The 27,447-nt window shown below is 39.7% G+C and overlaps 1 protein-coding gene across 6 annotated transcripts in view; it reads left to right on the forward strand.

Moving 5' to 3' along the window:
• PLEKHG5 (pleckstrin homology and RhoGEF domain containing G5) overlaps nucleotides 1-27,447 on the forward strand; it is a 351,187-nt gene that overhangs the window by 296,918 nt on the left and 26,822 nt on the right. For all 6 annotated transcript variants that reach the window (XM_056544819.1, XM_056544817.1, XM_056544820.1 and 3 more), the window contains one exon: nucleotides 21,854-22,030. In XM_056544819.1, the coding sequence (XP_056400794.1) occupies nucleotides 21,854-22,030 (177 nt within the window). The remainder of the gene's footprint in view (nucleotides 1-21,853; nucleotides 22,031-27,447) is intronic.

The following is a 27,447-nucleotide window of genomic DNA, read 5'->3' on the forward strand; positions in this document are numbered from 1 at the left end:
CAACTTCTGGAGGTTCACAGTTTGGAGACCACTGCCCCACTTGTTAGAAAGTTGACCTGACAATTAGCTGTTGTCCTCCTTTTGGGGCACCCAACGCCCTAGGACCCCCTACGTCCAACAGAACGAATGGGCCGCTACATTTACTGGTGCCGTGCGCCCCCTTCATTGAAATAACAAGAATCAGTCCCAATTTACAACTGGAGGATCAGTTTAAAATTGACAAATTCTACAAAATTGCCAAAAAGGTAACAAAAATGTAGCCTAATAAAAAAAAAAAATAATAATAATATATATTATTACTATTATTAATAGTAATAATGATGATAATAATAATAGCTAAATATATTATTATTATTATTATTATTATTAACAATAATGTATTTTTTTATTATTATTAATAATATATTTGTATTATTAATATTTTTTATTATTATTAATAATAATATAATAATAAAAATATATTAATAATAATAATGTAAACTAAAGAATGTGACAGTACAATTAAAAAACCTGCCACATTCTTTTATTCTGAATGAACTATTTAAAGTTAGGTATTATAAATATTTAAGTATTTATTTATTTTATTGATTTATTTATTGATTTATCTGTTTGTTTATTTATTTAGCTATTTGTTTATTTAGATTATTTCCTTACAATTGGGAAATAAGTATTATAAGAAATAGGGTATTTATTTAAAAAATATATATATTTAATCACAGTAACCATTTTATTGATTTATTTATCTGTTTGTTTATTTATTTATTTAGCAATTTGTTTATTTTTATTATTTTCTTACAATTGGGAAATAAGTATTATAAGAAATAAGGGTATTTATTTTAATTTTTTTTTATTTCATCACAGTCCCTCCCCCCCCCCCCCCCTATTCTAAGTGCGATATAAATGGGGGCTGAGCTGCAGTACCAGATACAACCACAAAGACAAGAGTGGCGCTGTTATGATCACTTCTAAAGATAGGCCCCCAGTCTATGTCATTTCGATTGACTGTGAAGCGCTCTGTTGTTCTCTGTTCTCAGCCAGAAAGAGAAATTGACTCCCTTCCCCCCACATCGCTGCTTAATCTCCTGTACATACCCAGTGGTGAAATCCTCCAGATAAATGGAGACCCTTCAGTTTGACAGATACACCCCCCCCCCCCCATTATAACGCCGCTGTAATATTATAATAAGCCACCGACTTGAGGATTTTTTGGGATTTGGTTGCACTTTTGCGCACAACAAAACCTGTTCTGCTCTTGTTCTCCGGGGCGATGATGATGATAATGGGTGTAATCTGCGCCGTATTCTCCCAGCAGCTGCCTCCATGCAGAACCTTTTGTCTTCCAAATGAGGATGTGAGAAGAGAGTATGAGGAAATGATTCGGGGGACGGGAGAAGTGACAAAGCTTTGTGACAATCTCTGTACAAGGAGCTGGTGACAAACCATCTGCTCCACCGAGACGAGGGCGAGATGAGACATAATGGAGCGCAGGCAGATGGGCGAGAACTGGCAGCCGGGGGGATAATAACATCTATCAGGCTGGATCTGTGAGCGGTGATGTCATCGCTTGTGTTCGTAGGCGCAGTGATGTAGTTTATGGGGACACGTGATGTCATCGCCTGTGTTCGGAGGAGCAGTGATGTAGTTTATGGGGACACGGGATGTCATCACTTGTGTTCAGAAGAGCAGTGATGTAGTTTATGGGGACACGTGATGTCATCGCCTGTGTTCGGAGGAGCAGTGATGTAGTTTATGGGGACACGTGATGTCATCACTTGTGTTCGGAGGAGCAGTGATGTAGTTTATGGGGACACGTGATGTCATCGCCTGTGTTCAGAGGAGCAGTGATGTAGTTTATGGGGACACGTGATGTCATCACTTGTGTTCGGAGGAGCAGTGATGTAGTTTATGGGGACACGTGATGTCATCACTTGTGTTCGGAGGAGCAGTGATGTAGTTTATGGGGACACGTGATGTCATCGCCTGTGTTCAGAGGAGCAGTGATGTAGTTTATGGGGACACGTGATGTCATCGCCTGTGTTCGGAGGAGCAGTGATGTAGTTTATGGGGACACGTGATGTCATCACTTGTGTTCGGAGGAGCAGTGATGTAGTTTATGGGGACACGTGATGTCATCGCCTGTGTTCAGAGGAGCAGTGATGTAGTTTATGGGGACACGTGATGTCATCACTTGTGTTCGGAGGAGCAGTGATGTAGTTTATGGGGACACGTGATGTCATCACTTGTGTTCGGAGGAGCAGTGATGTAGTTTATGGGGACACGTGATGTCATCGCCTGTGTTCAGAGGAGCAGTGATGTAGTTTATGGGGACACGGGATGTCATCGCCTGTGTTCGGAGGAGCAGTGATGTAGTTTATGGGGACATGTGATGTCATCGCTTGTGTTCGGAGGAGCAGTGATGTAATTTATGGGGACATGTGATGTCGTCGCTTGTGTTCAGAGGAGCAGTGATGTCTTTCCTGTCAAATAGAACATCTCAAGAGGAGCAGTGATGTCATTCTTGGTGGCAGTGATGTCATTGCTTGTGTTCAGAGAAGCAGTGATGTAATTTATGGGGACACGTGATGTCATCGCTTGTGTTCGGAGTAACAGTGATGTATTTCCTGTCAAACAGAACATCTCAAGAGGACAGTGATGTCATTCCTGGGGACAGTGATGTCATTGCTTGTGTTTTAGAGGAGCAGTGATGTCACTTCTGTTAAGTAGAACATCTCAAGAGGACAGTGATGTCATTCCTGGGGACAGTGATGTCATTACTTGTGTTTTAGAGGAGCAGTGATGTCATTTCTGTTAAGTAGAACATCTCAAGAGGACAGTGATGTCATCAGAAATGATGTCATCGCTTGTTTTTGGACAAGGGACGTCATTGCTGTCAAATATAACATCTCAGAAAGAGCAGTGATATCATTCATGAAGACAGTGATGTCATTGTTTGTGTTTGAAGGAGCAGTTATGTCCTCTCTATCAAATTAAACTTATCTCAAGAGGAGAGTGATTTGGTGCCCCACGGGGTGCGATGTGAGGTGTTGGGCAGATGTTGTAGCCCAGGGGCAGATGGTGTTAACCCCTAAATGTTCGTGACGCCAGGGCGTGGTTTTTACCGAGAACCACTTGAGTGGTAGCACCGCTAGTCCTAGTTAGGCAGGACAAATAAGAGTCCGTGGCCAGGTCAGGGTTAACGGTAGCTTTACTGAGGTAGACAGATGGTAATAGTCTTTACAGCTAGGCCGGGATCCCAGAGAGGGGACCAGTAACACAGGGGACCTCGCAGCTTGCTGGGACTTGCAGTGACTTTGACATACTCCATACTGGGACATCACAGATGTAATTCATGGGGACAGTGATGTCATCGCTTGCATCACTTGTGTTTGGAGCAGCAGTGATGTCATTGATGTCAAATATACCATCTCAGGAGGAGAGTGATGTCATTCCAGGGGACAGTGATGTCACCGCTTGTGTTTGGAGGAGCAATGATGTCATCGCTGTCAAATATACCATCTCAGGAGGAGAGTGATGTCATTCCAGGGGACAGTGATGTCATCGCTTGTGTTTGGAGCAGCAGTGATGTCATTGATGTCAAATATACCATCTCAGGAGGAGAGTAATGTCATTTCAGGGGACAGTGATGTCACCGCTTGTGTTTGGAGGAGCAATGATGTCATCGCTGTCAAATATACCATCTCAGGAGGAGAGTGATGTCATTCCAGGGGACAGTGATGTCATCGCTTGTGTTTGGAGCAGCAGTGATGTCATTGATGTCAAATATACCATCTCAGGAGGAGAGTGATGTCATTCCAGGGGACAGTGATGTCACCGCTTGTGTTTGGAGGAGCAATGATGTCATCGCTGTCAAATATACCATCTCAGGAGGAGAGTGATGTCATTTCAGGGGACAGTGATGTCACCGCTTGTGTTTGGAGCAGCAGTGATGTCATTGATGTCAAATATACCATCTCAGGAGGAGAGTGATGTCATTCCAGGGGACAGTGATGTCATCGCTTGTGTTTGGAGCAGCAGTGATGTCATCGCTGTCAAATATACCATCTCAGGAGGAGAGTGATGTCATTCCAGGGGACAGTGATGTCATCGCTTGTGTTTGGAGGAGCAGTGATGTCATCTTAATAAAAAAAAAAGATTTCCTAAATAATCACCTCTGACTTCTTTGGAAAGTATGTAGAGGTGGAATTTCTATTAGTTGAGATAATCTGCCGCTGATAGGCAAATCGCTCTGTACTAATTACTTGTTCAGCATTGAAGAGACTGGGGCGGACTCATATGTAATACAGATAGAATGTAGATGTAGCAGAGCTGACTGTGTCATTTACTTCCTGGTAAAATTCCTTGTATTGTTGCCACCTTTACAGGCAGCTGATATTGGCTTCAACACACGTCTGACCACTTGTCATCACAGGAACCAGCTGAGCAAAGATCGCACCCCCCATAGAATGGCCGCCTTAAGTATGACTGACACAGAGGGGTAAAAATAACCTAAACCTACTGTTATTATAAGGGGGGGGGGGGGGAACAAACATGTGACTACTCGAGGTAAAACAAACCCAATGGGGGTAGAAGAGGCGATAGGGTCATGTTTGTGGTAACATCGCTCTGTTCACTTCAGGATCAGACATCTGGAGGCCACACTATTCAATAGAAACAGGAGAAACCCGTCGGGTCATCAGGTGTCCAGAAGAGGAGCGAATCCTACAGTGGTGTTTCCCAGCCAGGGTACCTCCAGCTGTTGCAAAACTACAGCTCCCAGCATGACCGGACAGCCAATGGCTGTCCGGGCATGCTGGGAGTTGTAGTTTTACAACATACTGTATGAAGGTCCACAGTTTGGAGATCACTGCCATAGTACATTGCAAAAGTTATTAAGGTATATAACCCCCCTGTGTGTCAGTAATTACGGTCCCCTGACTTCTCCCTGTTTAACAGTTATTAATGTCCCACATCTCTCCCGGGTGTCAGAGTTATTACTGTCTCCTCATACCCCCCCCCCCCCCCCCCCCGTGTTTCAGTAATTATGGTCCCCTCATCTCTCCCTGTGTGTCAGTTATTACTGTCCCCTCATCTCCCCCTGTGTGTCAGTTATTACTGTCCCCTCATCTCTCCCTATGTGTCAGTTATTACTGTCTCTCCTTGTGTGTCAGTTATTACTGTCTCCTCATCTCCCCCCTGTGTGTCAGTTATTACTGTCCCCTCATCTCCCCCCTTATGTGTCAGTTATTACTGTTACCTCATCTCCCCCTGTGTATCAGTTATTACTGTCCCCTCATCTCCCCCCTATGTGTCAGTTATTACTGTCATTCCCTGTGTTTCAGTTATTAATGTCCCCTCATCTCTCCCTCTGTAACAGTTATTACTGTTCCGCCATCTCCTCCCTGTGTGTCAGTTATTACTGTCCCCTCATCTCCCCCTATGTATCAGTTATTACTGTTACCTCATCTCTCCCTGTGTGTCAGTTATTAATGTCCCCTCATCTCTCCCTGTGTAACAGTTATTACTGTTACCTCATCTCTCCCTGTGTGTCAGTTATTAATGTCCCCTCATCTCTCCCTGTGTAACAGTTATTACTGTATTCACATTTCCCCCTATGTGTCAGTTATTACTGTCCCCTCATCTCCTCCCTGTGTGTCAGTTATTACTGTCCCCTCATCTCCCCCTGTGTGTCAGTTATTACTGTCCCCTCATCTCCCCCTATGTGTCAGTTATTACTGTCCCCTCATCTCCCCCTATGTGTCAGTTATTACTGTCCCCTCATCTCCCCCTATGTGTCAGTTATTACTGTCCCCTCATCTCCCCCTATGTGTCAGTTATTACTGTCCCCTCATCTCCCCCTGTGTGTCAGTTATTACTGTCCCCTCATCTCCCCCTGTGTCTCAGTTATTACTGTCCCCTCATCTCCCCCTGTGTGTCAGTTATTACTGTCCCCTCATCTCCCCCTATGTGTCAGTTATTACTGTATCTTCCTGTGTGTCGCAGTCATTAGTTTCCTCTCATCTTAAAAATAAAAAACACATAAAAAACCTGTTACTTAGTTGTAGCTTTGCAGCAGCTGGAGGTCCGCAGTTTGGAGACCACTGTGTATATACATCTTGTATCCTCGGCTTTTTCCTATGATGAGGAGAAGCAGGTTACATTCTATGGTAATATGAGGCAGCAGAGCCGCTCTGTGCGCTGGATGATGCAGCAATGGATATTCATAGATGTCCGGACACAATGAGCCATCAGTAGAGGTGTGAGGTTCCATTCACTGACATACAGGGGGCACTGGTCTATACAGATGACTGTGTCTGATAACATTAAATGGAGTCATTTTATCTCACAATGGGGGGGGGGGCATTGTATGAGGCCGCGGTGGAGATTTCATTATTGTTTGTATTGAAGCTACTAATTGGGAGATCAGATACATCAGCAATCCACAAAAAGAGACGTATCACACAAACTGAGACACCTGCAGATTGTATCAATGTTATACAGATACATGTAGAGACCGCAGCATGTGCCATGAGTGTCTGTGGGGGTCTCTCCTCTGGTGCCCACTTCCAGGCTATGGAAGCCAGGCAAGGAGCTAGGGCTGGATGTGGGCACCTCACCTGGCAATATGTGGGCACTTCACTACACTGGATGTGGGCACCTCACCTGATGGGATGTGGGCACCTCACCTGGCAATATGTGGGCACTTCAGTATGCTGGATGTGGGCACCTCACCTGGCAATATGTGGGCACTTCACTATGCTGGATGTGGGCACTTCACTACGCTGGATGTGGGCACCTCACCTGGCTGGATGTGGGCACCTCAACTGGCTGGATGTGGGCACCTCACCTGGCAATATGGGGGCACTTCACCTGATGGGATGTGGGCACCTCACCTGATGGGATGTGGGCACCTCACCTGATGGGATGTGGGCACCTCACCTGATGGGATGTGGGCACCTCACCTGATGGGATGTGGGCACCTCACCTGATGGGATGTGGGCACCTCACCTGATGGGATGTGGGCACCTCACCTGATGGGATGTGGGCACCTCACCTGATGGGATGTGGGCACCTCACCTGGCTGGATGTGGGCACCTCACCTGATGGGATGTGGGCACCTCACCTGATGGGATGTGGGCACCTCACCTGGCTGGATGTGGGCACCTCACCTGATGGGATGTGGGCACCTCACCTGATGGGATGTGGGCACCTCACCTGATGGGATGTGGGCACCTCACCTGATGGGATGTGGGCACCTCACCTGATGGGATGTGGGCACCTTAACTGGTGGGATATAGGCACCCTACCTGAATGAATGTAGGTACTTCACCTGACGGGTGCGGTCACTTTACCTGAAGAAATGGGGCTGAAGACCCCAGTTCTGCTGAATACATAATGCTTCTGCATGTGGTCTGGTGTGTGCCATAATCTGGCCAATTTTGGCAAGATTATCCTACATTGTAATGTGTATGGGGGTCTCCCGATGGCAGATGTCATGGGGGAGAAGGATCCGGCATGTTGGATTCTCTCTCTAGTGAGAACACAAGCACACTCAAGTTTTCACTCCCAGCATTCCTAGACAGCCAATGGCTGGGATTTGTAGTTCGTAGTTATCTGGGGACACCAGCGTTTTTTTCCCCCCTCAATGGAGACCACTGCCCTAGAACAATGAGGAAAAAAAAAAGCTGGTGTCCCCAGTGACTACGAACTACAAATCCCAGCCGTTAGCTGTCCAGTCCAATGCTGGGAGTTTTCATAATTTTTTTTTTTTTTAAAGACACATAAAATCAAACGATTCATTATTCTCCTCCCTAACTGAGGTCCTTTTCCGTCATTTTCTTCCGAAACAAGTATTTACTGAGGCAGTCGGCTACAAACTACAAATCCCAGCTGTTGGCTGTTTGGCAAGGCTGGGAGTTGTAGTTTGGCAACAGCTGGAGGTGCACAGTTTGGAGACCACTGCTCTAGAACAAAGTGTGCACCTCCAGCTGTTGCCAAACTACAACTCCTAGCCTTGCCGAGCAGCCAACAGCTGGGATTTGTAGTTTTTAGTCATCTGGGGACACCAACGTTTTTTTCCCCCATTGTTTTCGAACAGCAGTCTCCAAACTGTGGCCCTCCAGCTGTTGCGAAACTAGAACTCCCATATGCCCGGACAGCCAACGGCTGTCCGGGCATGCTGGGCGTTGTAGTATTGCAACACAGTTTGGAGACCACTGCTCCAGAACAAAGGAGAAATGTCTCGCAGATTTAAGGATTTAGGGCACGTTCAGACGAGCGGATTTTCCGCGCGGATTTTGCTGCGGATCCGCCGCTGAAGGACCTCTTTATGCTGCCTTTACATGTGCCTGCTCGGAGCGGCAATACGCTGCTATGAGCAGACACACTGCTATGAGCAGAGTCGCTGCGCACATGCACAGTATATTCGTAGATCGCGGCAGCTCTCGGCCTAGCTCATGGAGCAGGGGGACCGGCCGCGCATGCGCAGCGACTCGCACATTGCTTCAGTGTGTCTGCACGTAGCGGCGTATGGCCGCCCCGAGCAGGCACATGTAAAGGCACCATACAGAGGTCCTTCAACGGCGGATCCGAAGCGTAAAATACACTGGAAATCCGCTTGTCTGAACGTACTCTTATATTGTTTTTGGGTTTCCTTGGTTGTATCAAATCTAGATAACCCATAACCTGACCCCGTCACAAACACATATCTACCCCTCCTGTTCTAATAGTTTGTTACAATGTATCAGTGCAGAGAAATTAAAGGGGTACTCCTGTGGAAAACTTTTGTTTTTTAAATCGACTGGTGCCAGAAAGATAAACAGATTTGTAAATCACATCTATTAAACATTTTTTAATCCTTCCAGTACTTTTTAGGGGCTGTATACTAAAGAGAAATCCAAAAAAGAAATGCATTTCCTCTGATGTCATGACCACAGCGCTCGCTGCTGACTGTCACGATGCCGGCTGGCAGGTAGTGGACCCTCTGTGCCAGAGAGGGATTGGCGTGGACCGTGCTAGTGGACCGGTTCTAAGCCACTACTGGTTTTCACCAGAGCCCGCCGCAAAGCGGGATGGTCTTGCTGCGGCGGTAGTGACCAGGTCGTATCCACTAGCAACGGCTCACCTCTCTGGCTGCTGAAGATAGGCGAGGTACAAGGGAGTAGGCAGAAGCAAAGTCGGACGTAGCAGAAGGTCGGGGGCAGGCGGCAAGGTTCGTAGTCAGGGGAGATAACAGAAGGTCTGGTACACAGGGTATAAACACACAAAAACGCTTTCACTAGGCTCAAGGCAACAAGATCCGGCAAGGGAGTGCAAGGGAGGAGACTAGATATAAGCAGGGAACAGGTGGGAACCAATTAAGCTAATTGGGCCAGGCACCAATCATTGGTGCACTGGCCCTTTAAGTCTCAGGGAGCTGGCGCGCGCGCGCCCTAGAGAGCGGAGCCGCGCGCGCCAGCACATGACCGCAGGAGACGGGAACGGGTAAGTGACCTGGGATGCGATTCGCGAGCGGGCGCGTCCCGCTGTGCGAATCGCATCCCCAACGGCCATGAGAGAGCAGCGCTCCCGGTCAGCGGGACTGACCGGGGAGCTGCAGGGAAAGAGACGCCGTGAGCGCTCCGGGGAGGAGCGGGGACCCGGAGCGCTAGGCGTAACACTGACCTCTGCTGTCCATTTTAGGAACTGTCCAGAGCAGCATATGTTTGCTATGGGGATTTTCTCCTGCTCTGGACAGTTCCTAAAATGGACAGCAGAGGTCAGCAGAGAGCACTGTGGTCATGACATCAGAGGAAATGCATTTCTTTTTTGGATTTCTCTTTAGTATACAGCCCCTAAAAAGTACTGGAAGGATTAAAAATGTTTAATAGGAGTGATTTACAAATCTGTTTAACTTTCTGGCACCAGTTGATAAAAAATAAATTTAAAAAAAAGTACCCCTTTAAGTCCAAACTCTTTAGCTCAGAACGCTCTGTTTAGACTGAGAGGGAGACGATTGTAGCAAACCTTCAGCTGTGAGAAGCATAAGGCTGGGTTCACACCACGATTTTGCTATACGGTTCCTATATCAGGTTTTTGATTAAAAAAAACGGATTCCTCAAAACCTGACTAAACTGTATCAAAACGTGCGTACAAATTTTTATCTGTATACGGTTTGAAAAATGATGTCCGGTTGCATCCGTTTTTTAAGAAAAAAAAAACGTATACATTTTGAACTTTTCACTCTATTATGAATAAAGTTTCACTTGTTTGATTGAAATTCCAAGAAACAAAAATGTGGAAAGTCAAAAACCGTATGGTGAAAACTGGATGGAACCGTACGCACATACAGGTCTGTACGGTTTCCATTGACTCCCATGTTAAAAAAAAAAAAAAAACATATACGGTTTAATACGGTTCTTCACCCGGACCAAAAACCGTGGTAGGCCACGGTTTTCTGTTCAGAAAAAAAAAAAGTTAAAAAACGTGTGGTTTGAAAAACGGAGACAACCGTATACATTATGGTGCATACGGTTTTGAATGGGAAGTCTATGGGCACGGTTCTCTGTGCGGTTGCATACGTTTTTTTTTATTTTTATGAAACCATATGCCAAAACCATATAGTAAAATCTAGGTGTAAACCCACCCTTAGGCCTGTTTTCAGAACCCGTTATATGTTTTCGTTCACTGAACAGCAAGCAGAGATCTTACATAGTTGAAAAATAAAGACACAAATCCGTCACAGTATTTTATTCTATTGAAGTTTTCTTAAAGGGGGTTATCCAGGCACAAACTTTTTTTAATATACCGGTATATCAACTGGCTCCGCAAAGTTAAACAGATTTGTAAATTACTTCTATTAAAAAAAATCTTAATCCTTTCAGTACTTATGAGCTTCTGAAGTGAAGGTTGTTCTTTTCTGTCTAAGTCCTCTCTGATGACATCTGTCTCGGGAAACGCCCAGTTTAGAAGCAAATCCCCATAGAAAACCTCTTCTAAACTGGGCGTTTCCCGAGACACGTGTCATCAGAGAGAACAGAAGAGAACAACTCAACTTCAGAAGCTCATAAGTACTGAAAGGATTAAGATTTTTTTTTAATAGAAGTAATTTACAAATCTGTTTAACTTTCTGGAGCCAGTAGATTTATTGATATATATATAAAAGTTTTTGCCTTTAAACAGTGAAGAATTCAAACCCAACATATGTTGCAAAACTTCGTGAGGACGAAACTTTCCAAGACACCCCCTTTATAATGGTGTAGTCCAGTGATCTGCAACCTGCGAACCTCCAGATGTTGCAAAACTACAACTCCCAGCATGCCCGGACAGCCAACGGCTGTCCGGGCATGCTGGGAGTTGTAGTTTTGCAACATCTGGAGGTCCGCAGGTTGAAGACCACTGGTGCAGTCCATGCCAAGACTTGTCCCTGAATCCAGTTTCTATGGGCCGGACATGTGTAATGCACCAAATTTGCCCCCTTAAATGTTTATTGGCCGAGGAGTATGGATTGGCTATGGAGGGTTTTGTTTTGGCCTCTTTTGCATTTTACTGCTTTTTTTTTTTTTTTAGATGTTTTGTGTTTTGGATTGTTTGTGTTGTTTTTGTGATTTTGTTTTTGTTTTCATCACATTCTTCCTAATGGACAGATTTGCATAATGACCCGGTCATAGAATGGGCAGCGCTGGCAAACAATGTCTGCAGCCTTAGCAGCTCTTTATCTGTTGTGGCAAGAAGGAGCTGAGGTGTGAACAGCAACCTAGAGGCCCAGACTGACAGCTCTTTGCACTTCCTTTGGGCTTTGTCGGTCACTGATGAGTTGATGAAATCTGGTGACTGGAGGGAAATGAGGTCTGAGTGGTGGGCACACCTCCTGGCCCTATATCTGACCCTCCTCGGGCCCCTCAGCCCTCACATGTTGATGATTGAGGACAAGTGTCCATCTGAGGAGACCCTTATGGGACGAGTTCTCTGAGTTCAGAGCACAAATCCCCCCCCCGACTATCCGTAATTCTGGATCTTTGTCCATGAAATGAAGGAAAAGCCCATCAGTACAGAATCGGCCATGGGTAGACTATCCGAATGGAAGAGCTGGGACCGGCTCTCTGTAATAGACGAAGTCTTGATGACGGGAAATGACTTGAAGGTAAATATCCAGGGGGGTCTTAAAGGGAAACTCCGGTACATAAGTCTTATTTATCCCCCTATACACAGAATCATTTTGTTTATATTTTATTTTGGTTTTATATTTATTTTTTATTTTCTTATTTTGCTTATATACATTTTTTAATAACTAATTCTACTTCAGAATGCAGTGGATAGGGGATAAGTACATATGTGCCGGAGTTCCCCAAATGTAGATGTATGTAGAGTATAGAGGCCGCTATCTAGACCGGCTTCTAGGACAAGATTTATTGTTGCTATTATTTTTATTTTAACTTATTTTTAAAGATTTTATAGAGTATAGAGGCCGCTATCTAGACCGGCTTCTAGGACAAGATTTATTGTTGCTATTATTTTTATTTTAACTTATTTTTAAAGATTTTATAGAGTATAGAGGCCGCTATCTAGACCGGCTTTTAGGACAAGATTTATTGTTGCTATTATTTTAACTTATTTTTTTAGATTTTATAGAGTATAGAGGTCGCTATCTAGACCGGCTTCTAGGACAAGATTTATTTTTGCTATTATTATTATTTTAACTTATTTTTTTAGATTTTATTTTTGTTTAATATTATTATTTTTTTTAAATTTTTATTATATTATTTTGTTTATATTTTATTTTGGTTTTATATTTATTTTTAATTTTCTTATTTTGCTCATATGATTTTTTTTTTTTTTTTATATAACTACTTATCCCCTATTCACAGAATCTTGTAGATAGGGGATGAGTGCTTATGTGCTGGAGTTCCCCTTTAAGGAGGTAACCTCAAATGTAGATGTATGTAGAGTATAGAGGCTGCTATCTAGACCGGCTTCTAGGACAAGATTTATTGTTGCTATTATTTTTATTTTATCTTATTTTTTTTATATATTTTATTTTGCTTTTATATTATTTTTTTTCTTATTTTGCTTTTATTCAATTTTTTTTAATTTAATTTTGTTTTAATATTATTTTGTTTTTGTTTATTTTCTTATTTTATTATATTAATTTTTTTAGATTTTATTTTTGTTTTGTATTTTTTCCCATTTTGATTATATTTATTTTTGTTTCATTTCATTACTTATTTTTTCTCATTTTGATTATATTTGTTTTTCATATTTTATTATTTTTTTTACATTATTTCTTTTTTTCTTATTGTGTATCTTTTTTTTAATAGTAAATTAGATCTTTCTGAGTAATAGTTTTTGTAAGTTTTTTTGTGCTTTTAGCCAAAAAAGTGTAAATACAATGATCAATTACCCCCCCCCCCCCCCCCTTTGTCTTTTATTTTTTTAATGTTCTGACTGAATACATTATCTAGAATGCAAATGATGACCAGACTTATTATCTGCATCATCAGTCTCTGGGGAACTACAAGTCTCAACATGCCCACTGAAATCAGTTATTTTAATGATAGTGTCCTGTTCCCCCTAGGCTAGTGTTTTCTAACCAGTTTGCCTCCAGCTGTTGCAAAACTACAACTCTTAGTATGCCCGGAAAGCCAATTTCATGCTGGGAGTTGTAGTTTTGTAAATGTTCCCTCTTTACAGCAGTATTTCCTAACCAGGGTCCCTCCAGCTGTTGCAAGACTACACCTCCCAGCATGCAATTGGCAGTCTGGGCATGATGGGAGTTGTAGTCTTGCAAATGCTTCTTCTCCTACTGCAGTATGGGATAGTAGGCCGTTTTGTGGTTTGTATGTTTGTTGTGTTATTGTTGAGTTTGTTGTGTTATTGTTGTGTTATTGTTGCGTTTCTTGTGTTATTGTTCGTTTCTTGTGTTATTGTTGCATTTCTTGTGTTATTGTTATGTTTGTTGTGTTATTGTGTTTGTTGTGTTATTGTGGTTTGTTGTGTTATTGTTGCGTTTTTTGTGTTATTGTTGCATTTGTTGTGTTATTGTTGTGTTTGATGAGTTATTGTTGTGTTTGATGAGTTATTGTTGTGTTTGATGTGTTATTGTTGTGTTTGTTGTGTTATTGTTGTGTTTGTTGTGTAATTGTTGTGTTATTGTTGTGTTTGTTGTGTTGTTGTTGTGTTTGATGTGTTATTGTTGTGTTTGTTGTGTTATTGTTGTGTTTGATGTGTTATTGTTGTGTTTGTTGTGTTATTGTTGCGTTTCTTATGTTATTGTTCCTTTCTTGTGTTATTGTTGCGTTTGTTGTGTTATTGATGTGTTTGTCGTGTTATTGTTGTTTTTGATGTGTGTTTCTTGTGTTATTGTTGTGTTTTGTTATTGTGTTTGTTGTTTTATTGTTGTATTTGTTGTGTTATTGTTGTGTTTGATGTGTTATTGTTGTGTTTGCTGAGTTATTGTTGTGTTTGATGAGATATTGTTGTGTTTGATGTGTTATTGTTGTGTTTGTTATGTTATTGTGGTTTGTTGTTATTGTTGCGTTTGTTGTGTTATTGTTGTGTTTGCTGAGTTATTGTTGTGTTTGATGAGATATTGTTGTGTTTGATGTGTTATTGTTGTGTTTGTTGTGTTATTGTTGTGTTTGTTGTGTTATTGTTGCGTTTCTTATGTTATTGTTCGTTTCTTGTGTTATTGTTGCGTTTGTTGTGTTATTGATGTGTTTGTTGTGTTATTGTTGTTTTTGATGTGTGTTTGTTGTGTTATTGTTGTGTTATTGTTGTGTTGGTTGTGTTATTGTTGTGTTTTGTTATTGTGTTTGTTGTATTTGTTGTGTTATTGTTGTGTTTGATGTGTTATTGTTGTGTTTGTTGTGTTATTGTTGTGTTTGTTGTGTTATTGTTGTTTTTGATGTGTGTTTGTTGTGTTATTGTTGTGTTTGATGTGTTATTGTTGTGTTTGTTGTGTTATTGCAGCTTGTGTCCGCAGTTATCAGCCACATTGGATGACTGTTATATCAGGCTTGTTGCTTTGTCCTGGAGGTGTGAAGGCAGTGGTGCTTTGTCTGGCGTTAGGTTACATAATGTTTACTTACAGGACAGTAATGGCGGGTGTTTGTGTCTCCCTGATCCCTATGACTCAGTCTGGAGGGGAGGAAGCCCCTTGGAATGTTTTCAGTTTCATTGATCTGTAATAAACCCCTGTTATCTGTAGGGTCTCCATTACAGCTTCTCTAAGTTGATCCATTGGATCTCGAGGAAGCACCATGCAGGTGGTGATGCTGTGAGCGCGGGTCCTGATAATGCCACTAGGGGGCGTCTTGGTGTTAGAGGACTCTGCTTTTATGGCTTGGAAATGTGTTCATGGTTTAAGACAATTCTGCACAATGCAGGTTTTACTCTGGAGGCCCTGCTGAGAGCTTTATCCTCTCTCTAACATTACTTTTTGCATTATTCCTCTACCGTGACATCATGCGTGCGCTATTCTTGAAAGTGATCTTTTGTTGTATTTTTTTCCTATCCTGTGAGATCTTAGCAACATGGTGTATGGTGTGTGTTATTCGGCACTATATTGCCATAGATTATCCCTGTACTGTGACATCCCTGTGGGCATTACCTCTGTAGTATGACATAATTCTGTGTATTATCCCTGTACTATGACATCACTGTGGGCATTACCTCTGTAGTATGACATCATTCTGTGTATTATCCCTGTACTATGACATCACTGTGTATTATCTCTGTACTGTGACATCACTGTGTATTATCCCTGTACTGTGACATCACTGTGTATTATCTCTGTACTGTGACATCACTGTGTGTATTATCTCTGTACTGTGACATCACTGTGTATTATCCCTGTACTGTGACATCACTGTGTATTATCCCTGTACTGTGACATCACTGTGTATTATCCCTGTACTGTGACATCATTGTGTGTATTATCCCTGTACTGTGACATCACTGTGTATTAGCTCTGTACTGTGACATCACTGTGTGTATTATCCCTGTACTGTGACATCAATGTGTATTATCCCTGTACTGTGACATCACTGTGTATTATCCCTGTACTGTGACATCACTGTGTGTATTATCCCTGTACTGTGACATCACTGTGTATTATCTCTGTACTGTGACATCACTGTGTATTATCTCTGCACTGTGACATCACTGTGTATTATCTCTGTACTGTGACATCACTGTGTGTATTATCCATGTACTGTGACATCACTGTGTATTATCCCTGTACTGTGACATCACTGTGTATTATCCCTGTACTGTGACATCACTGTGTATTATCTCTGTACTGTGACATCACTGTGTATTATCCCTGTACTGTGACATCACTGTGTATTATCCCTGTACTGTGACATCACTGTGTATTAGTCCTGTACTGTGACATCACTGTGTGTATTATCCCTGTACTGTGACATCACTGTATATTATCTCTGTACTGTGATATCACTGTATATTATCCCTGTACTGTGACATCACTGTATATTATCTCTGTACTGTGACATCACTGTGTGTATTATCCCTGTACTGTGACATCACTGTATATTATCTCTGTACTGTGACATCACTGTGTATTATCCCTGTACTGTGACATCACTGTGTGTATTATCCCTGTACTGTGACATCACTGTGTATTATCCCTGAACTGTGACATCACTGTGTGTATTATCCCTGCACTGTGACATCACTGTGTATTATCCCTGTACTGTGACATCACTGTGTATATTATCCCTGTACTGTGACATCACTGTGTGTATTATCCCTGTACCGTGACATCACTGTGTGTATTATCCCTGCACTGTGACATCACTGTGTGTATGATCCCTGTACTGAGACATCACTGTGTATATTATACCTGTACTGTGACATTACTGTGTATTATACCTGTACTGTGACATCACTGTGTGTATTATCCCTGTACTGTGACATCACTGTGTGTATGATCCCTGTACTGTGACATCACTATGTGTATTATCCCTGTACTGTGACATCACTGTGTATTATCTCTGTACTGTGACATCACAGTGTGTATTATTCCTGTACTGTGACATCACTGTGTGTATTATTCCTGTTCTGTGACATCACAGTGTGTATTATCCCTGTACTGTGACATCACTGTAAATTATCTCTGTACTGTGACATTACTGTGTGTATTATCCCTGTACTGTGACATCACTGTGTGTATTATCCCTGTACTGTGACATCACTGTGTATATTATCCCTGTACTGTGACATCACTATGTATTATCCCTGCACTGTGACATCACTGTGTATTATCCCTGTACTGTGACATCACTGTGTATATTATCCCTGTACTGTGACATCACTGTGTATTATCCCTGTACTGTGACATCACTGTGTATTATCCCTGTACTGTGACATCACTGTGTGTACTATCCCTGTACTGTGACATCACTGTGTGTATTATTCCTGTACTGTGACATCACTGTGTGTATTATCTCTGTACTGTGACATCACTGTGTGTATTATCCCTGTACTGTGACATCACTGTGTATTATCCCTGTACTGTGACATCACTGTGTATATTATCCCTGTACTGTGACATCACTGTGTATTATCCCTGTACTGTGACATCACTGTGTGTATTATCCCTGTACTGTGACATCACTGTGTATTATTCCTGTACTGTGACATCACAGTGTGTATTATTCCTGTACTGTGACATCACTGTGTGTATTATTCCTGTACTGTGACATCACTGTGTATTATCCCTGTACTGTGACATCATTGTGTGTATTATCCCTGTACTGTGACATCACTGTGTGTATTATTCCTGTACTGTGACATCACTGTGTGTATTATTCCTGTACTGTGACATCACTGTGTATTATCCCAGTACTGTGACATCATTGTGTGTATTATCCCTGTACTGTGACATCACTGTGTGTATTATTCCTGTACTGTGACATCACTGTGTGTATTATTCCTGTACTGTGACATCATTGTGTGTATTATCCCTGTACTGTGACATCACTGTGTGTATTATTCCTGTACTGTGACATCACTGTGTGTATTATTACTGTACTGTGACATCACAGTGTGTATTATCCCTGTACTGTGACATCACTGTGTATTATCCTGTACTGTGACATCACTGTGTATTATCCCTGTACTGTGACATCATTGTGTGTATTATCCCTGTACTGTGACATCACTGTGTGTATTATTCCTGTACTGTGACATCACTGTGTATTATCCCTGTACTGTGACATCATTGTGTGTATTATCTCTGTACTGTGACATCACTGTGTGTATTATCCCTGTACTGTGACATCACTGTGTATTATCCCTGTACTGTGACATCACTGTGTATTATTCCTGTACTGTGACATCACAGTGTGTATTATTCCTGTACTGTGACATCACTGTGTATTATCCCTGTACTGTGACATCACTGTGTGTATTATCCCTGTACTGTGACATCACTGTGTGTATTATTCCTGTACTGTGACATCACTGTGTATTATCCGTGTACTGTGACATCACAGTGTGTATTATTCCTGTACTGTGACATCACTGTGTGCATTGTCCATGTACTGTAATATTACAGTGAGCATTAACTCATTAGCTCATTTCGGAGACCTAAATAGTCATAACCTATTTGATACTCTCTGCTAAGGGTAGTCGGTGAGAAGTTACCTATGACCCTATTGTGTCCCTACTGTGTTGATCAAGAGGAAGGCAAAAAACAAAAACAAAACCATGAGGCTGATGGGGTTGTAGTTGTAGTTTTGCGACAGCTGGAGGCACACTGTTTGAAAAACTCTGCTCTAGGGCTCCATCCGCTGCATGTCCTAGAAGGGGTTAACATGACGTTGGTGGCAGGTGTTCCCTGGAGCAGACAGTCCTGACAGCAGCTGCAGCGCCTCTTCCAGTCCACCCCATGCACATACGCTCTGCCTCTTCTTCTTAAAGCTACAGACACAGAGAAGAAGACCGGGAAATAAGAGGGAGGGATGCGATTGCCATGGCTCCAGTAATACCCCGGGCAGCAATGCAATCGCCTTTATTGACTCTTGTGCTGAGTGTTGACTCAAGACTTTCATCCTCCTCTCAGTCAGATATGGGGTTAATATTAATGGTGACGGAGAAGGGAGCGTCGTGTCCTTCTCTGCTCTAGAGGCAGGTGGTAACATTGTACATGACACAGAATGCTGCTCTGCCTATTACTGGAGCCCGGCTATTCCAACTAGAGGTGAGGATTCGCTTCTGTGTGTCCAAATGGGCTACGGGGGCGGCCAGTACTTATTGGGTCGTCGGGTGGTCCGGCTGCTTTTCGCTGTGTCCTTAGTTGACGTGAAGAATTAGAAACATAGAATGTGTCGGCAGATAAGAACCATTAGTTTTAAAGAATTCTTAGTATCCTCCAGTATCAGAAGTGCTGGTGATAATGGGACTTTATGAGGCTGTTTACAGTGTTATTGTTATTATTATATTATTAGTAGTAGTTGTAGAAGTAATGATATCATTTCTATATTTCTCATACCCCAGTAACACCAGTCTTATCATATTTTTTATGTAATTATCTCCTTTATCTATCGATTTTATTTGTGCTACAATTGGATATAATGTTGCCGTTTACAGTCTTCTTGTTGTTATTATTATATTATTAGTAGTAGTTATAGAAGCAATGGTATCATTTCCATATTTCTTATACGCCAATTAATACCCGTGTTATTATATTTTTAATGTAATTATTATCTCCTTTATCTATCGACTTTATTTATGCTACAATTGGATATAATGTTGCTGTTTACAGTCTTCTTGTTGTTATTATTATATTATTAGTAGTAGTTGTAGAAGCAATGGTATCATTTCTATATTTCTTATACGCCAATTAATACCCGTGTTATTATATTTATTATGTAATTATTATCTCCTTTATCGACTTTATTTGTGCTACAATTGGATATAATGTTGCTGTTTACAGTCTTCTTGTTGTTATTATTATATTATTAGTAGTAGTTATAGAAGCAGTGGTATCATTTCTATATTTCTTATACCCCATTGTAATACCAGTGTTATATTATTTTTAATGTATTATTATCTTGTTTTAGTTACCTATTGATTTTATTTGTGCTACAATTGGATATAATGTTGCTGTTTACAGTCTTCTTGTTGTTATTATTATATTATTAGTAGTAGTTTTAGAAGCAATGGTATCATTTCTATATTTCTTAGACCCCAGTAATACCAGTGTTATAATATTTTTTATGTATTATTATTATTTTGTTTATTTACCTATTGATTTTGTTTGTGCTACAATTCCATATTATGTCGCCATTTATATTTCTATCTTCTTATCCAGTCTGAACCCCCTCTTCTCTGTTTGCCATAGTCCGAGGAACTGAGATACAGGGTGATGTTAGAGGGGACCCTGGGGGGTCACAGGTGATTTACTGTCCCTAAAAAGCAAACTCATAGGTTATAGCAGTGTTTCCCAACCAGGGTGCCTCCAGCTGTTGCAAAACTACAACTCCCAGCATGCCCGGACAGCCAACGGCTGTCCGGGCATGCTGGGAGTTGTAGTTTTGCAACAGCTGGAGGCACCCTGGTTGGGAAACAGAATCATTAAAGGGGTGCTCCACTGGAAAACATTTTTTTTTTTTTAAATCAACTGGTGCCAGAAAGTTAAACAGATTTGTAAATTACTTCTATTAAAAAATCTTTATCCTTCCAGTACTTATCAGCTGCTGTTATGTTCCACAGGAAGTTCTTTTCTTTTTGAATTTCCTTTCTGCCTGACCACAGTGCTCTCTGCTGCCACCTCTGTCCATTTGAGGAACTGTCAGGAGAGCAGGAGAGGTTTTCTATGGGGATTTGCTCCTACTCTGGACAGTTCCTTACATGGACAGAGGTGGCAGCGGAGAGCACTGTGGTCAGGTAGAACGGAAATTCAAAAAGAAAAGAACTTCCTGTGGACCATTACAGCAGCTTATAAGTACTGGAAGGATTAAGATTTTTTAATAGAAGTAATTTACAAATCTGTTTAACTTTCTGGCACCAGTTGATAAAAAAAAAAAAAATGTTTTCCAGTGGAGTACCCCTTTAAAGTGCCACCTGGATTTTTAAGGTTTTTGGGGGTTTGGAGCTTAGATTTTAGCTTGTTTCTGTAGTTTGGTAACTATGGATTTCTAGTAGAAAATGGTGACTTATTTCTGAGTATTTATATTACTATTGTTGTTCAGGTTCATATAGTCTGCGCTTTTCTCTTTGAAAAGCCTTTATATATTATTATTATTATTATTTTATTAGATTATTATTGTAATCATGGTAATATTGTTGTATGATTTCCATTGGTGCATATTATAGCTTATAATGTTTGCATACTATTTATTATAATATTTGTATTATTTTATATTTAATTTTTATATAGGTATTTAATATTATTATATTCTTTATTATATGATTTTTAGATTTATTTTATTATTTATTTTATGACATTATTTTTTGTCTCGTCACGTTCATCCTGAGTCACAATCAGTTCTCCTTCCAGCCCAGTCTTGTTATTTGGTGCTTTCTCTTAATAAGTTATCACAGTTCTGCTTGTCCCATCTATTGTGTGGACCCCAGGCTGTAATGCCCCCCAATGTGTAGATGCCTGGAAGGACCTGGAGCGTTTATAAAACCTTTAGAATAGAAGCTCCGGGGATAAGGATCCGTATGTTCAGGTCTGTGAGCTCCATCTTTTGTCTGACCCTGAGGACTGGATGTCGCCTTCTTCTTATATCATCTTCTTCTAAGAACTTTCTGTAGGGCCTTAATGATACATTGTATCGTGTGCGGAGAAGGTGATGATGGTGTCAGCAATAGAGGATAATATTGTATCTGGTTCTTCCTTTGTGCTCAGGCTCCGGGGAGAAGAAGAAAGAATATGACTGAATTCCTCGGAGACGCCACTATTCCCATACAAGATCCTCTGCAGAACTTCAGCTCCTCGCTGCCCAACAACGACACCTGGAAGAACCGAGCGGCCAGTAGATTCAGCGGCTTCTTCGGATCCGGCACCACCGGCCCATTTGGCAAGGTAATGTTTGTTGTATTGCTGTTATTATTTATGCAATTTATTATCTCTCTATTTCATATCTATCTATCTATCTATCTATCTCATATCTATCTATCTCATATCTATCTATCTCATATCTATCTCATATCTATCTATCTCATATCTATCTCATAACTATCTATCTCATATCTATCTCATATCTATCTATCTCATATCTATCTCATATCTATCTATCTCATATCTATCTATCTCATATCTATCTATCTCATATCTATCTACCTCATATCTATCTACCTCATATCTATCCATCTCATATCTATCTATCTATCCCATATCTATCTATCTCATATCTATCTATCTATCTCATATCTATCTATCTCATATATATCTACCTCATATCTATCTATTTCATATCTATCTATATATCTATCTCATATCTATCTATCTCATATCTATCTATCTCATATATATCTACCTCATATCTATCTATTTCATATCTATCTATCTATCTATCTATCTATCTCATATCTATCTATCTCATATCTATCTATCTCATATCTATCCATCTCATATCTATCTATCTATCCCATATCTATCTATCTCATATCTATCTATCTATCTATCTATCTATCTCATATCTATCTATCTCATATATATCTACCTCATATCTATCTATTTCATATCTATCTATCTATCTATCTCATATCTATCTATCTCATATCTATCTATCTATCTATCTATCTAGACAAAGAATAAGTCAGCCAGCACTTTAGTTGATACCAAACTATTATATGGACCTGGCCTACAGGTGCACGCTACTAGGCTAGGTATACAGCAACAGAAGAATACAGCAGCACACTGCCAGCACAAGGATATAGGTGAAACATGAACATGCAGATAAAACATGGAGACTATACAGCTATGGTGTAATAGATGCAAATGTGAAACTATGAGATAGTGAGGCACTTAGCTCGCAAATCTATCTCCGCCGGCGGTCAAATAGCTTGGACCGTCCCACCGCGATAAGGTGGCCTCATTGGGACGGACCCTACACTGTGAATATGCCTCTGTGTGAACAGTTCAGTAAGCATGGCAGGGTCTGGAACATCCAAGCCACCTTATATACACACCTGATAGAGGTGGGTGGGGTGCAAGGCCAACATGGAGGTAGCCCCTCCCCCGTATGTGCAATACAGACAAAGAATAAGTCAGCCAGCACTTTAGTTGATACCAAACTATTATATGGACCTGGCCTACAGGTGCACGCTACTAGGCTAAATATACAGCAACAGAAGAATACAGCAGCACACTGCCAGCACAAGGATATAGGTGAGACATGAACATGCAGATAAAACATGGAGAGCTATACAGCTATGGGGTAATAGATGCAAATGGTGTCTTGGATGTTCCAGATCCTGCCATGCTTACTGAACTGTTCACACAGAGGCATATTCACAGTGTAGGGTCCGTCCCAATGAGGCCACCTTATCGCGGTGGGACGGTCCAAGCTATTTGACCGCCGGCGGAGACAAATTTGCGAGTTAAGTGCCTCACTATCTCATAGCTTCACATTTGCATCTATTACACCATAGCTGTATAGTCTCCATGTTTTATCTGCATGTTCATGTTTCACCTATATCCTTGTGCTGGCAGTGTGCTGCTGTATTCTTCTGTTGCTGTATATTTATCTATCCATCTCATATCTATCTATCTATCTATCTATCTCATATCTATCTATCTCATATCTATCTACCTCATATCTATCTATCTATCTCATATCTATCTATCTCATATCTATCTATCTATCTATCTCATATCTATCTATCTATGTATCTCATATCTATCTATCTATCTCATATCTATCTATCTCATATCTATCTATCTCATATCTTTCTATCTATCTATCTTTCTCATATCTATCTATCTATCTATCTTATATCTATCTATCTACCTCATATCTATCTCATATCTATCTATCTATCTATCTATCTATCTATCTATCTATCTCATATCTATCTTATATCTATCTATCTACCTCATATCTATCTATCTATCTCATATCTATCTATCTATCTCATATCTATCTATCTGATATCTATCTATCTATCTATCTAAACAAACAAGGATAAGTTGGAAAGCACATACTGATACCAAACTACGGCATACAGGTGCAGGCTGCTAGGCTGAATATACATAAACAGGAGAATACAGCAGCGCACTACTAGCACAAAGATACAGATAAAACATGAAATGCTATACCACTATAGTGCAAAAAATGAAAAAATTGAGGTGCTTTGCTAACCATTTGGCCAAATAGTAAGCAAAGCACCACAATTTGTTCATTGTTTGCATTGTAGCAATATAGCATTTCATGTTTTATCTGTATCTTTGTGCTAGCAGTGTGCTGCTGTACTCTCCTGTTTATATCTATCTATCTATCTCATATCTATCTATCTATCTCATATCTATCTATCTATCTATCTCATATCTATCCATCTCATCTCATATCTACCTATCTATGTCTCATATCTATCTATCTCATATCTATCTATCTATCTCATATCTATCTATCTATCTATCTATCTCATATCTATCTATCTATCTATCTATCTATCTCATATCTACCTATCTATCTATCATATCTATCTATCTATCTATCTCATTTCTATCTATCTATCTCATATCTATCTATCTATCTCATATCTATCTATCTATCTCATATCTATCTATCTCATATCTATCTATCTATCTATCTATCTATCTATCTATCTCATATCTATCTATCTATCTATCTATCTATCATGCATAATAACCCCCTCCCCATATGTATATATACATATGACCAGCCACCCTTGGCATATACATTGTATCAGTGTCGGACCCTCGGTGCAGGTGATTTGGGGGGTGACATAGGAGCGGCCGATGTATCAGTATTAGACATGTTGTGACAAAGTGAAGTTTCAAGTGAAACCAGTCAGGGCTCAGGTGTCCAGACTCTTCATGAGGCTTCGGAGGGTCCGTCATGTAGAATAAACATTCCTGTGTTTTCTTAAGCTTCACAGCATTTGTTCAGGGTGATAGAAAGACTGCGGGTCAGCAGCTGCCCCCGGACTACAAGTTCCAGCATGACCTGTCATACCCTTCTGTTTGCACCTGGACAAACCTGACAAATATAGTCACTGTTTATATAAGTGTCTACAATGTATATGATAGGACATGTGGATATATACAATGTATATGATAGGACATGTGGATATATACAATGTATATGATAGGACATGTGGATATATACAATGTATATGATAGGACATGTGGATATATACAATGTATATGATAGGACATGTGGATATATACAATGTATATGATAGGACATGTGGATATACAATGTATATGATAGGACATTAGATATATACAATGTATATGATAGGACATTAGATATATACAATGTATATGATAGGACATTAGATATATACAATGTATATGATAGGACATTAGATATATACAATGTATATGACAGGACATTAGATATATACCATGTATATGATAGGACATTAGATATATACAATGTATATGATAGGACATGTGGATATACAATGTATATGATAGGACATTAGATATATACAATGTATATGATAGGACATTAGATATATACAATGTATATGATAGGACATTAGATATATACAATGTATATGATAGGACATTAGATATATACAATGTATATGATAGGACATTAGATACGGTATATACAATGTATATGATAGGACATTAGATATATACAATGTATATGATATGACATTAGATATATACAATGTATATGATAGGACATTAGATATATACAATGCATATGATAGGACTTTAGATATATACAATGTATATGATAGGACATGTGGATATACAATGTATATGATAGGACATGTGGATATACAATGTATATGATAGGACTTTAGATATATACAATGTATATGATAGGACATTAGATATATACAATGTATATGATAGGACATTAGATATATACAATGTATATGATAGGACATGTGGATATACAATGTATATGATAGGACATGTGGATATACAATGTATATGATAGGACATTAGATATATACAATGTATATAATAGGACATTAGATATATACAATGTATATGATAGGACATTAGATATATACAATGTATATGATAGGACATTAAATATATACAATGTATATGATAGGACATTAGATACGGTATATACAATGTATATGATAGGACATTAGATATAGACAATGTATATGATAGGACATTAGATATATACAATGTATATGATAGGACATTAGATATATACAATGTATATGACAGGACATTAGATATATACAATGTATATGACAGGACATTAGATATATACAATGTATATGATAGGACATTAGATATATACAATGTATATGACAGGACATTAGATATATACCATGTATATGATAGGACATTAGATATATACAATGTATATGATAGGACATGTGGATATACAATGTATATGATAGGACATTAGATATATACAATGTATATGATAGGACATTAGATATATACCATGTATATGATAGGACATTAGATATATACAATGTATATGATAGGACATGTGGATATATACAATGTATATGATAGGACATGTGGATATACAATGTATATGATAGGACATTAGATATATACAATGTATATGATAGGACATTAGATATATACAATGTATATGATAGGACATTAGATATATACAATGTATATGATAGGACATTAGATATATACAATGTATATGATAGGACATTAGATATATACAATGTATATGATAGGACATGTGGATATATACAATGTATATGATAGGACATTAGATATATACAGTGTATATGATAGGACATTAGATATATACAATGTATATGACAGGACATTAGATATATACAATGTATATGATAGGACATTAGATATATACAATGTATATGATAGGACATTAGATATATACAATGTATATGATAGGACTTTAGATATATACAATGTATATGATAGGACATTAGATATATACAATGTATATGATAGGACATTAGATATATACAATGTATATGATAGGACATTAGATACGGTATATACAATGTATATGATAGGACATGTGGATATACAATGTATATGATAGGACATAAGATACGGTATATACAATGTATATGATAGGACATTAGATACGGTATATACAATGTATATGATAGGACATTAGATATATACAATGTATATGATAGGACATTAGATATATACAATGTATATGATAGGACATTAGATATATACAATGTATATGATAGGACATTAGATATATACAATGTATATGATAGGACATTAGATATATACAATGTATATGATAGGACATTAGATATATACAATGTATATGATAGGACATGTGGATATATACAATGTATATGATAGGACATTAGATA

Source organism: Hyla sarda, chromosome 10, assembly GCF_029499605.1.
Source record: "Hyla sarda isolate aHylSar1 chromosome 10, aHylSar1.hap1, whole genome shotgun sequence".
Taxonomy (NCBI): domain Eukaryota; kingdom Metazoa; phylum Chordata; class Amphibia; order Anura; family Hylidae; genus Hyla; species Hyla sarda.